The sequence below is a fragment of the Phaethon lepturus genome, unplaced genomic scaffold, assembly GCF_000687285.1.
Source record: "Phaethon lepturus isolate BGI_N335 unplaced genomic scaffold, ASM68728v1 scaffold20100, whole genome shotgun sequence".
Lineage (NCBI taxonomy): Eukaryota > Metazoa > Chordata > Aves > Phaethontiformes > Phaethontidae > Phaethon > Phaethon lepturus.
The window spans coordinates 37,486-50,140 of NW_010510052.1; the positions used below are offsets into that span (position 1 = coordinate 37,486).

The 12,655-nt window shown below is 42.2% G+C and overlaps 1 protein-coding gene across 1 annotated transcript in view; it reads right to left on the reverse strand.

Moving 5' to 3' along the window:
• CLUAP1 (clusterin associated protein 1) overlaps window positions 1–5,747 on the reverse strand; it is a 24,629-nt gene extending 18,882 nt beyond the window's left edge. The window contains exon 1 of the mRNA XM_010295800.1: window positions 5,679–5,747. Within this exon, the coding sequence (XP_010294102.1) occupies window positions 5,679–5,739 (61 nt within the window). The 5' untranslated portion in view covers window positions 5,740–5,747. The remainder of the gene's footprint in view (window positions 1–5,678) is intronic.
• Window positions 5,748–12,655: the final 6,908 nt, after the last annotated feature.

Genomic DNA, 12,655 nt, shown 5'->3' on the forward strand with positions numbered 1-12,655 from the left:
TCTGGTGAAAAAACAGCATAAGAAAATCAAGTGGGCAACTGACAGCCACTTGATCCAAAATAAAATCCATTTAATAAATAGCATGACATTTTAGAACAGAAGGAAAAAAAAAGGGGTGGGTGTGTGGATTGGGATTTTAATGGGACTGAAGGGAACGTGAAGTTCAGTCCCCACTTGAAAGCCTCAGTTCTACCAAACCCATACTCTAGCCTCACCAAGCTCAGAGACGCTAGTTGCGTACATCAGCCTGAATGCTTATATATCCGCAGCTCTGCAATTTGAGCAGGAAGAAATGCTTTGATATATATAAATAAAAAATAGGGAACATCCTTTGTCCTTAGCACAAACCTGAGATCCTTCGTCTGATCTCTAAGAAAAAATTCATCTCGGTACTGAGAGCTTGGATCAAGGTCCACATACCTGTGGCTCCTACGGACTTCAGTGGAAAGCTTGGGTGTTCAGACATTCATATAATAAAACTGGGCAGTAACACACCAACAAACACCAACCACTAGGTTGTAGAGGTCTAAGTGCACTTTCTTCATTTTAAAATGGTCTATTGCTACAGTAGCCAAACTCCCATTTTCGATGGTAAGGATGATTAACCACTGCCCAGGGAAGAAATAGGTCTCTGTCACCTGATGTAATTAAAAATAACTCTTGATGACAGTCTCCATTTAAACTGGGATTTGTAGTCTTGGCACAGGAATAATATGGTTTTCGGCCCATTTTATGGAGAGGTCATATTCAGTGATCATAACTATTTCTAATGATCTTAAAAGCCAAGAATCCGTCAAAGTACTATTAAATTAGAACATGAATTTGCAATTATTTAACAAGCAAAACACAAAACTCTTGTGGACGAATTCCAGGTATCTGTTACAAGAAGATGGATGGTCTGAGCATCCTGCCAGTGACAGTGCTGAGCATTAGCAATACCATCCATCCAGGCATCTCGCCCTTTTGGGAATTAACCAGCGACTCACCACTACTCTTCCAATGCCGCAACTGTTGCAATGGGGCTTTTTGTTTATCTGCTGTCAGATTTTTAAAGCATCAATTCTGGAGTAGAAAGAGTACAAGAGATTCGGTACAGCACCAAAAGGCAACAGTGTCATGCGCTTTGCTGTCTGAAGCACAACATCGATATTTTCTCTGTTTAATTAAGCAGTGTGATAGGGCTAAGCATATTTTGCTTGGCTATCAGAAGAGTTAGCTCGGCAAGTAGAACTGGCCAAGGAAACACTTTGGTTGTGTATCAAGCAGAACCGAAGCTCTCCAGGAGCACTAGTTAATCCTGTTGCTATTACTAAACAACACAGAAGTAGCGAAAGTTTCAAAATGCTGTGTAACATGGATGTTTCTTCATTCTACAGACCAAGCAAGAGTACGCAGGGTGGGCTGACCGTAGCAGCACACGAGAAAGTGGTACATTCAATTAAAAAAAAAAGGCAATTTTACAGCAAATACTTTTGCAAATTGAAATCAAATCCTGGGCATTGCATTACCCAAAAAGAAATACAGGAAATACTTTGAAAAATTCAAAGGGTTTATTTTTATCTTTTCAAACCAAAATATTTTACTTTTTTTTATATAGTCCGCTTTTAAAAGGACACAAAAAAATGTGAGAAAACACACAGGTGACAAAATGTGTAACACAGTGAGAAACATCTGTAAATGAAATAAGCTGATTAGTCTGAAAAAAAATATATTTCAGCCTAGAAACATTCCCACTTGTTACTTTTTGCTCAGCAAACATGTTTTTTCAACCTTGAATGAACACGAAAAAACGTCTTGAATTTCTGCTGTGGTGAGTGACCCTCTTCTCTCACACCAAACCATTATCAGAGCAACCTTCACGTATCTACACCTGACAATAGTTCTATAAACAGCCTTCACAGTGCTCATCCGAGCAGTGTCTAATACAATATTTTAAGAGTCGCTGTTCCATTATCCACAAGGAAATCAAGCCCTGAGTTTCAGTCAATTGGCATTTTTTACTTTGCACCAACCTTGGATGTGCCCCAAGGGCAGGACTCTGTGCGAAAAAACATCACATTGCATATTGGTTTCCCTGAGAGCATCTTATGTGAAATAAAGATTACAAAAATAACAGCAATTTACTTACCACTCATCACAAAAACATTTCTGTACTGCTGCAAATACTTACTTGCACATATTTTCCACCATGTAAATAATACACAAAGCCTGATCTGTATCTAGAGTTCAACATCTTTACGCAATTTAAGAATGGGTTTTCACGTAACTTAGTGTTGGCCTTTTTTTTTTGGTGCAGTGGTTTTATGGCAATGCTCTGTCAGAAATAAAAGATGATCTGCAATGTATGCTAGCAAAAGAAAAAATGGACCAGGCTGTTTCTGAATTACACTAAATATTTTTGCAAATTTTATGCGAATGCCGTGACATATCCACGGGCTTTCTATATTCTTAACACAGACCTGCAAAATTCAAGCTGCATGCCACAGCTCTTCTTTACAAGAAGTATGATTTAGGTTTCTCTGATGTTAGTTCAGCCTGAAACTCAACTGAGAGCTGTTCAGAATTCCTACAACTTCTGCTGCAGAGAAATGAACTTAATTTGCAGCCCTTCTTACCAAATTAGCAGGAGATAAGGTCAAAGGATCCAGACAATAAGGGAACTGCATCAATTCCGAAGGCACGCAAAGGTAAGAGCGCTTACGGGGGCAGAGTGGAGGCTGACTTTTACCAGGCAGCGGTAACAAATTTATCACCGGATTCCAGCCTATGCTGTTAGAAGAGCCTCATTAAGTGTTTTGCAGCTCTCAGGGGCAAAGTGTAATGAGAGTTAGAGAACCTTCCCCGTTCCTTGCAGGAGGCACTGGCCCCGTGCTACCCCTCTGTGTAGAGAAGAACGAATCTGTTCAAACGAAGCTCGCTCCACCACGACGGACCTTCAATGTTCAGCCAGGGAGTCTTAGGACAGCGGGAGACGCCAGGCCAGCCTTCCACTGAGCGGAGCTGCACGGGGGCAAAGCGAATCCCTTCATCTCCAGAACCCATCGCGTGAGCATGACCGAGTCGGAGCAGGGTCTGCTTTAACAGTCCTGTGAGCAGGCACGACCTGTTTGCTGGGCTGAAGGCCCAGACAAAGCCCTAAATTTTTTGACGAACTGAAGATGGAAGAAAACTTAGGATTAAAAGCACTGTGCTTTGTGTGGGGTGTGCAATGCAAGTGGAATAAGGACGTATTTTTTCCTCCCCAAGCCTACTTTAGAAAGATGTTTCTGGTGGGGAAGAAAAGCCCTTCTTTAATCTTCCTTGTGTCTGTCTCACTAACCGGGCACATCCTATCTTAGAAGGAGGGTGTAGCGTGCAGAATCTCCAAACACAGGTGAAAGAAGGTTTAAGCGCTCGTGCCCGTAGCACTTTACACCAGGTCCCCACAATACACACAGTGCTCACAGTGCTCGTTGATGAAACCACTGACCGCCAGAGCAAGGCTGTAGGGCTCTTGGGAATCCTCCGCGGTGGAAACCCCATCCCTTACCGTGCTCCCTACCGCTAGTGTGAATCTCACTAGTAACCCGTGGGGGGGTTTGGGCAGGCAATGCTGTTCAGTGATGCTGCACCGATTCTGCTGCTGTTGCCTTGTTTCCTCTTGTGAAAAAAAAAAAAAGAAAAAAGTGTTTCTCCTTGTGACTAGGATCCGTGGATTAACATAACCGTTCTGTGAACATATCCCTAATAGGGCACCATGGCTTTTAAGACCCCAGCCTCTGCATTCTCTTACCAAAGCAAATCTCTTGGTTTTCAGTTGTGTAAAGGACATAATTTAACTAACAATGAGAGGAAGGGAGTGCGGTCTGGTCAAAGGGGAAAGCACAGCCTGGTACCTGATCTTTATACGGTCTCAGAGAGCTTTACAACATTCAATAAATTAACCTTATAGCACCCAGTAATGAAGCCGTACTCCATGCTCGTGACTGGGGGGAAACAACCTCCAAGGGCCAAATTTCTTATCTCAGTTACACCTCTGCAACTGTGCAGACTTCCACACCATGTGCAGACAAAGACAGACCACAGCTGACAAAGATGACTTAATTTTCCAAGGTTATGGGACAGTCAATAAATGAGCCAGCACTGAAAAACAGGTTCCCGATGCTCTTATCGCCAGAAAAATTACTAATTATGACAATTAAGTACTTGAATAAAGATGTATTATGGCAATATTTTTAGGTCATTAAAAGTCACAATCATATGTTCTTAGGTGGCAGCTAAATCACTCACTAAAAGGCAAGGTTCATATTATTTCAGAGATGCAAAATGACTAATAGTTTTCCAAGTGAAAATCCACAGAAGAGGAGAAAGCAGGCCAGCAAATTTTCACATTATACTTCATAATGTTAATTACTGATGATAGATGTTCTTGAACTTATTTACTCTGGAAACTGTCAGATAGCAGGACCTGGACTTTTTCACTCACGTAAATACCTGAAACAATTCCACATTCTTGTAACTTCTATTATAAATCATATGTTTCAGGTAAAACATCTTCCCTTTTTACTGCATTGACATAAGAAGATGAGATCAAAGACTGGCAGAAATGAGTGAATTTCCTCTCTCATGAGCTTTTTCTGGAAATCTCTGCTGGCAAACAAACTGTGAAGCCCAACTTTTCTGTCCTTACTCAATTTCAGCTTTCATGAACTCTCCCTCTGATGCTGAGAATTAACTTCCCTTCTATTTTTTCCCACTACCATATAAAAATGCATATATTGCGATATTAAATTCACAGGGGTAATTAATGAGGAAGTTCTTGCCGACACTTGGCTCAAAAGGAGCCAAATCTGCTTTGTTAGCTTTCTACAAGATCTCCAGAGGTTATTATTCCCCCATGATCCTTAGCTAGAATCCTAATTGACTAGGAGTAAGTTTAGAAAAAAGGAAAAAACCCCAAATTTTAATTGCATTCACATTTTGCAGGTACACTAAAATCAAGCAAATGCAAGTAGGCAAACGTGGACCCCACTTTGAAGATTAGTGATATTAAAGAAGATTTCAAGCTGAGAGTTCTTCCATCTGTGAAAGTTATGATCCGACAGACACATCACAAAGAATTAATCTGAACACATAACCTAACTCCACGCCATGCAATGTAACAGGCTAACTGCTGAGGACGGAAATTATACTCCGGTTTTGCAAGGCACACCAGCACATGTGTACCACGAGGCAGTCAAGCAGTCCCACAAAATGATGAGACTACTCACCTACACACAAGCATTTTGCTGGGTAGAATCCTCTAACCAAGTTTATTAGCAAACAAACTTTTCATCAGCAATCCCATCGTGCTGGGACAAATGCTGTGTCCACAGCTAGCTCCAATGGGCTTGGATAATAGTAAAATGAAGCCTAAAATCTGCTCACTGAAATTGCACAGCACATTTAGTGGATGACTCTCTTCATCCCTCAGCACTGCAGGTAAAATTACAAGGCACAGAAGCATTTCACAGAGGTTAGGTTCCCTGTTCCACTGGTTTTGAAGTTATTATCTTTCCACTTTTTCTAATATAGTCTGTTGACTCTGTTATCTAACAACGTCCCCTCTGCTTCATGCTTGTAAGTGGCTACTTCTACATGAAGTAGCCAGTACTTAACAATTTTTCTGATAATACAAGCAGTGAAGAAATCCCACTTACTTCCACTCTTAAGCAGGTGCTGTTCCTCTTCTTTCAGCCTGTTCTGCATAAGACGTAACATGTTTGCTGCTTCCTGTAAGAGGTGAAAACAACTGAATTAGAAGAGCTGCCACACTGCCCACTCAAGTAGCTAATTGGATGGTCCTACAGCAACAGTTAAAGGCACTCACAGGTAGAATGAGAATAGAAAATTGCTGCATTGAAAATATTTTTATGAAAAAAAGGTCTTAATTGAAACACGGAAACTCCTACTTACTTTGCCCATGAGGTCAGGATATAAAGCATGTACCCAGGTGAAACAGTGCACTGAAAATCAACTGTACATTCCCACCAGCTGAAACCTCACTTACCACATTGCAAATGAGTTCACTTGTCCTTGTCCCACAGAAAATTACTGCTGTTACAGAATAAAAGGGGCTTTCTTTGGAAAGCAGTCTTTGGCAGTTGTTTTCAACCAATACCCCATTAAACACCAGAAGTGGTCTGTAAAATGACTGCAGCTTCATAATATACAAACCAAACCAGAATAAATTCACACATTTCCACACATGCCAAAAAAATGGGAGCAAAAAGCCCTAGCAATAAACTGGAGAAATATAGCCATAAACTATACTATAGCATATGGCTATACTTCCTTTCAGGTGCAAATGAGAACCGTGACAGTAAGACTGCACGGGGTGGTTTGTTGATTTTCTTTTTTGAATATAGTAGGGTGTTAGATAAAACTATGCTGAGAAACACTATTGTAGAGACAGTATGATAAAGTTACGGCAAATGCAGTTCTGAGTAAATGGGAAAAGACAGGTAGAACGGTGGTCGCTGTGCTGAGGAAGAGAAGCAAATCCCAAGCCTCAACCCATTCAAATGAAGGCCAAAGGTAATAGAAAATGTTACAAAAAGGCCCACAAGGACTTATAAAACCTAAGTCTTGCACAGTCAGCTGAGTAAGAAATGAGACAGCTCAGAAGGGAGGCAGCAGGCTGATGGTAGCAGGGCAGTGGCAGTTAAGACAGACATTCTCATTCCAGCATAATGGATTAGTAAGAAAACATGGCTGGCTCTCTAGACAGTTAACTGATGAGGGTAATTTTAAATCTTCTAGGATGCACGCACTTGCAGAACTTTACAGACCAGGTAGACTAAAGGGACTATTTGATTGCTAAACACCACAACGCAATTGCAGGAGGTATTTCGCCGAGTTCATGAAGTTCACTGTCCAGTTAGGACTAAAATCTAGCAGAGATACCAAGAGACTGAATCTTAGGAACTAAGGTTCGCTATTCCAATGGCAGCATCAGACAGAAGAACATATTTTTAATGACATCCAGTTTAAATTTGGGTAATGTTAACAGTGAATAGCAAACTGAACTATCAGTAGAGTAGGTGAGAGATGAATGCGTACAGATTCAGATAGAACCTACAATACTAAACAGGTGGCAAACAGCTGATGGAAGGATTATAACCACAAATTTTGCTAGTTTTAGTTTCTTCTACAATTCCAGTCAAGGAAGACAAGTAGATGTGAATGATAATTAACTGTGGATCGAACTAAGATTTTTCTGAGTCTTTGGTTTTTCTATGTAAAACATGCGAATAATTAAAAACACCAGTTGCTTTGACATGGTCAGATCTGCACCTTTACAGTGAAAGGAAAGGAAACGTGGACTCGGTTGGAATATCCACGGGACAGAGGGAAGAAAGTAAGAAGAGCATATGCAAACAGTTGCACGGCGGGCAATCTTTTTTACACTTTCAGGTGGAAATGTGTCTGAAAGTGTAAAAGTATATCCATATGTATGGCAGTAGTATGCTTGCTGAGAAAGGAAAATCACCCTCCACCAACCTCTAGGCAGCAGCAAACCACCAAGTCCCACCCAGCGTGCAAGGAAGTTGCTGGAAACAGAGGTCTAGGGACTGGCTTGCACGATGCATCACATCTTGGCATAAACATCTGTGTCTTGGGAGTTGAAATTCATGCTGAAAAAGCTTGCAGAGAAGATGTTTACAGGTGTTAAGGGGAAGTGAAATAAGTCACCCGTATCTGGTGAGAAACCCAGGTCTGTGCCTCTCTCAAGGCCACAGAGAAAATAATTTCTCATCCAAAAATCTGCTCTGGACAACCTTACAAAGTGTCTGCCATACAAACTCTCCAGGACTGATAGAGACAACGGCCCCGCAGATGCTGGGAAGACTACTAACAATTGCCTGGGATTGTAGAAATAAGACTGCAAAACCTATGGAAAATAACAGAAATAACACTGCAGGCATGGCAGCTTCCAGGGCTATAAAGCAGAAAGGTCGTGATGCAAAATCATACTGAATTAGACACTCCGGCAGCAACTTGCGACTACTGAAATCCCTGAAGCGATGGATATATATTCTGCAGAGAGAAGCTAATTCTGTCTGCAAGAATGAGGAAGGAAAAGACACAGGCATATTTTTATGTGTCTTTTTTTCATGTAGGTTTTCATGTAGGTTTCAGAACATTTTAAATACCCTATTTAGGAAACTGATCTTCTTTATTAATTCCTTCTGTAAGGAACAGCTGACCAGTAAGGACGGAAGAGTGTGACTGAAGGCTAAAGGAAAGGGAAGACGCAAGGATGCCGAGGACAGTGCGGTTACCTGCCTCCTCTCGATCCATGCTGTTGACCACAACAGAAGCAACCTCCACATAGCAGCAACACATCTGCACGCCGCCTGCAAACCTGCACAGCGCAGTCCCGTTGAGAAGGGTAACCACTGCAATGATTACCATTCTCCATTCCCCTCAGTGTTAGCAAAGCCTGTTTAAAGACTGATGAAAGTCGAAATGAATGTGGACGCAAGGCAAAAATTTCAGAGGTTTCTAGCTACCAGTGTTTCCTTCGGTCTCTCTAGCATGTACCCGTTCCAAGACCTCCCACTGCAACTGTGGGTCCCAACATTTTCTGACTGAGCCTCACAGTTGCTATCTTCTTACCCTACCTCCTCCTCTCTATCTGGTTTCTCCCAGTCAGTCATAAGATTTTCAGGATATCTAAACAAGTCTTGCCCCTGACCCCAGCAAGCATTTACAATACAGCCTCCCCATTGCTATGGCTTTGGGACAAATGGAGTAAGTGAGGGCTTGAGATTCAGCCACCTGAATCTCAACCCCACCGGCTGCTGCAGCCTACACAGTGCATATGGCAAAGAAAATCTGTAGATGTAGGAAAAAAAGAAAAGCTATTACCCAAATGTCATGGGGACAAATTAATACACCCAGAAACCATTTTTAAAATGCTCACAGACCAGTGAAATAATGGGTACAGAGATAATCATTGCCTAATACTGTAATTCCAGGCATACGTTAAGACAGCTGAAGCTGGCAATTCAAATTCAGTCAAATAAGCAGTCTCTCTCCTGCACCCCGGGCCACTTGCTCCTTCCCTTTTATCACCCTCCTGCTCTGGTGCAAGCGCTCGTGCAGCTACCAAAAAAAAATGTGGCAAAAATTAGTCCATCGAAACAAAGTTAAGCCAGGCAAATTCTGCACTGCAGTTCAGCCTGCGTCTACGCTAATTCTGGACTGGCACAATGGAGGACGGGGTGCTGCAGTGGTGGGAAAAACAGCAGCGGTGAGAAGACAGGGTACTGTTTGTTGCAGCTTTAGTGCTGGTGGACTTAAAATACAAGAGGAATGAGGTCGAAGAAAATGGTTTAACCACACAGATGAGCCACTTCTCCCCTTTCCCTCTCGCCTCTTACTTGTGCTGCTGCCAGCAGCTCAGTTGACCTCACAGCAAGCCAGCCCCGAGAGTTAACTGGCAGGAAAAATGTTGATTTTTCTACTGGTTTAGGTTTCTGAATAGCTGGATGCACGGTTGGTCAAATGCCACTGTGAAGGCGAGCTGCTGAGACCGTACAACATTGTCCCTTCCAACAGGAGCCCACCACTCCATCAGTGCAGCTGTGCTGCCAGACTACACCCTGCAAAAGCTTATCAAAAACTGCAGCGACAAACACTGCTCCCAAAGGGCAGCCTCAAACTACTTGGAACCGAGACAGCATCAGTTAAGTGCTGTTACTAGTCCTTAACAAATAAGATCTTCAAAGGAGGGGGCAGAAGCAATGGCAGATCATGTATCTAAAAAGTACACAAAATTTATCATGTCATTTTTTAAAGTTACAGACTCACATAAAAGAATCTGCAGAGAAATCTTAGATCTGTTAAATTACTGAAAGAATTACAACAGCTTTATTGGTTTCAGATTTGGGATTTAAAACCAATGACAACTTTTAAGCAGCTGAGTCTCCGACAGCTCCAGCTTTTCTTTCTCCCTGCTCCTTTCAATGACTGCAACCATCAGGCTGCATTTTTTGGCCTGACTGGCTTCCACCCTCACTGCAGACACCACTCCCCACACTTCCCATTATCTTAACAGATGCGATTTTTATCAGCTCAGTGAAAACAAGACCATGCTAATCAGGGATGTTTTCCTGTTTTAGGCTGGCCACTTGTGTGACCCAGGGCTTCCGAAATGAGGCAAGGGAGAAAAAGCTGAGGGTGTGATGACATACGGCCATAGATGCTCTTTCAACACATGATGTCGTACCACGGACTTTAATAGACCAGCACTCCACAGAAGGCAGCGGTCACGTTTTCTGCGCAGAGTGGCGGTTCCATGAAATAAGAGATGTGACCTTGACCTCGTGAAGCACCCGCGGGGAACGGCCTGGCTGCCTCGGGACGCCGTACGAGCAGGAGCCAACGTTTAAGCGCTCTGTTCAGCCTCCCCAGTAAACAAGACTGAAATGCTGCAGGCGAACGCTGCACGTATCCTACTCTACAAGCTAACTTTACCCAAATAAGTGGCAGCATACACTGTGGAACCACAGCGTCAAATTAATGCAATTAAAGAGCCAATTAACACAAAACCAGAGCCAGCCTGGCCCATCGGGGGGGCTCTCAGGCCTTTCAGGACACCACAGATTATTGAGGCTGAAAATCCTACTTTAGAGGCAGACAGGTCTCTGCTCAGATGGAACTTTTCCTCCTCTGTCTCACATAGCATGCAGCCTTTTTTAGGTGTAAATCTGCCTTTTAAGGAGTAACCACATCAATCACTTTGCAAATTCAGAGCAGCCAGCCTAGATCAACGTGCAGCAGGGCAGGGCTTTGCTGCCAACACTTAGACCCCCAAAACAACCCCGGCACCAAGGGACCTGCGGAAGTCCCTAGTCCAACCTGCTCAAAGCAGGTTCAGCAACGGGGTCAGACCACAGTGCTCAGGACTTGAGCAGTTTGGTCTATAAAAACCTCCAAGGAGAGAGGCCAATCAACCTTTCTGGGCAACCTGTTCCAGTATTTACCTATGCAAATGGTGAAAAAGTTTCCGTATATTATCAGGTCAGAACTATTGTTCCTTGCTGGTAATTCGTCCATGTCTTTTGGTATGTATGAGCTCAGTTCACCTTACTCACCAGTTATGCCACCAGCCTTCCATAGCAGGCACCTTATCTCGTGACAAAGAAATAAATGCTCTATATACAGGCAATAGCAATAGGAAATAATAATTTTGTTGACATACTGGAACAAACAAAGGCTTTTAAAACAAATAAGTTTCAGCTACGTTTACAATCAACTGTGATTTTTTCATGCCCAGTTTCTGAGTCAGCAAGAACCTTACCCTTCTTCTACAGCCCACCGAAAGCACTATTTCAAGACGTGTAATTTTTCTACAATGGAGTTTGAACGAGTACTATACAGATATTCTGTATCCGAGTTGACTTTAACTGGCAAAGCAGATGGCTTTGTATCCCATATCTGACTATAAAAGTCTTTGGAAAACAGCAATAAAACAAAACACATGGCTGTTTGGCAGAATGTTTTAATACTATTTAACCTATTGCTCTACATACAAATAAAATGTCAACTGTGAGCTCCTACAGCAGGGTGAATGGGAGTCGGCTTTGAAAAATCTTTTTACAGAAAGCTATACAAAAGCAGAGCTTTTTCATTTATTGACTATTTTTTATCATTTCTTTAAGAGAAGGATACTACGTGCAAACTACACACAACTATGTGTAGGATCTAGGGGGGGAAGGATTGGTTGGGTTTTTGTTTGTTTTTAAAACAGAGGCCAATATGCCACCACGGAGAATATCCTCCAGCAGTAGACCCACAGACAACTAGCTCTGCTACTGCCTCAGTGTTTGACTCAGGGCAAGTGATCCAGGATTTGAATAAGCCACAGGATTTCTCGATTGCCCGTCCTTTATGATACACCTAATGCTGCGGAGTATCGTTTTAAACAATAAAATCAAGTTGGTGAAATCATAAGATTGAAGACAACTCTGCCCCTGCAGATTGCAAAGCAGCAAGTCTACAAAGGCTCAAAAACAGAAAGAACAAAAATGACGCAGCTTTTGATAATTTAATTTTTTTTTTTTTTTTTTAACGTTAACCTCAAAGTTTTGTTGGGAAAGTTGTGAAGAAAACACAAGCGGGATTTTGAGCACAAAGAATTTGTGCCCTGGAGCCAGCTGGCAGCCAACATGGTTACCACTAATTAGAAAGAAAAGGAAAAGGAAGAGAAAAATAGGAAGAGGATAAGTTTGAAAGAACAACAGGACAACAACTGGAGCTTGGTGACTTTTTTTTGGTCAGACGCTAACATTTTGACTTTTGCCTAGGCTAGCTCTTCTGTTCTCAGACATCCTCCCAACCCCAGAAATCTCTCTATGTATAACCTTTTCATCTTAGTGAGGGAAAACAGTATTTCCTTCTGGTTCCTCCCCAGTGATTTGCTAGAGAACAATGTAATTCTACTGCTCTGTAGTACACTTAAAGTGAACCAATTTGATGATGGATTGAACCGCCTCGTCTTCACCTTGCTTATTAATCTCAGCAGCTGTTTCTTGCTTTGTTATAGAACAAAGCAGCCAAGATTAGCCCTTGCTACACACACACAATAGGATTTGTTTTTCATAATAGAGTGCTGCCACTTATTCAG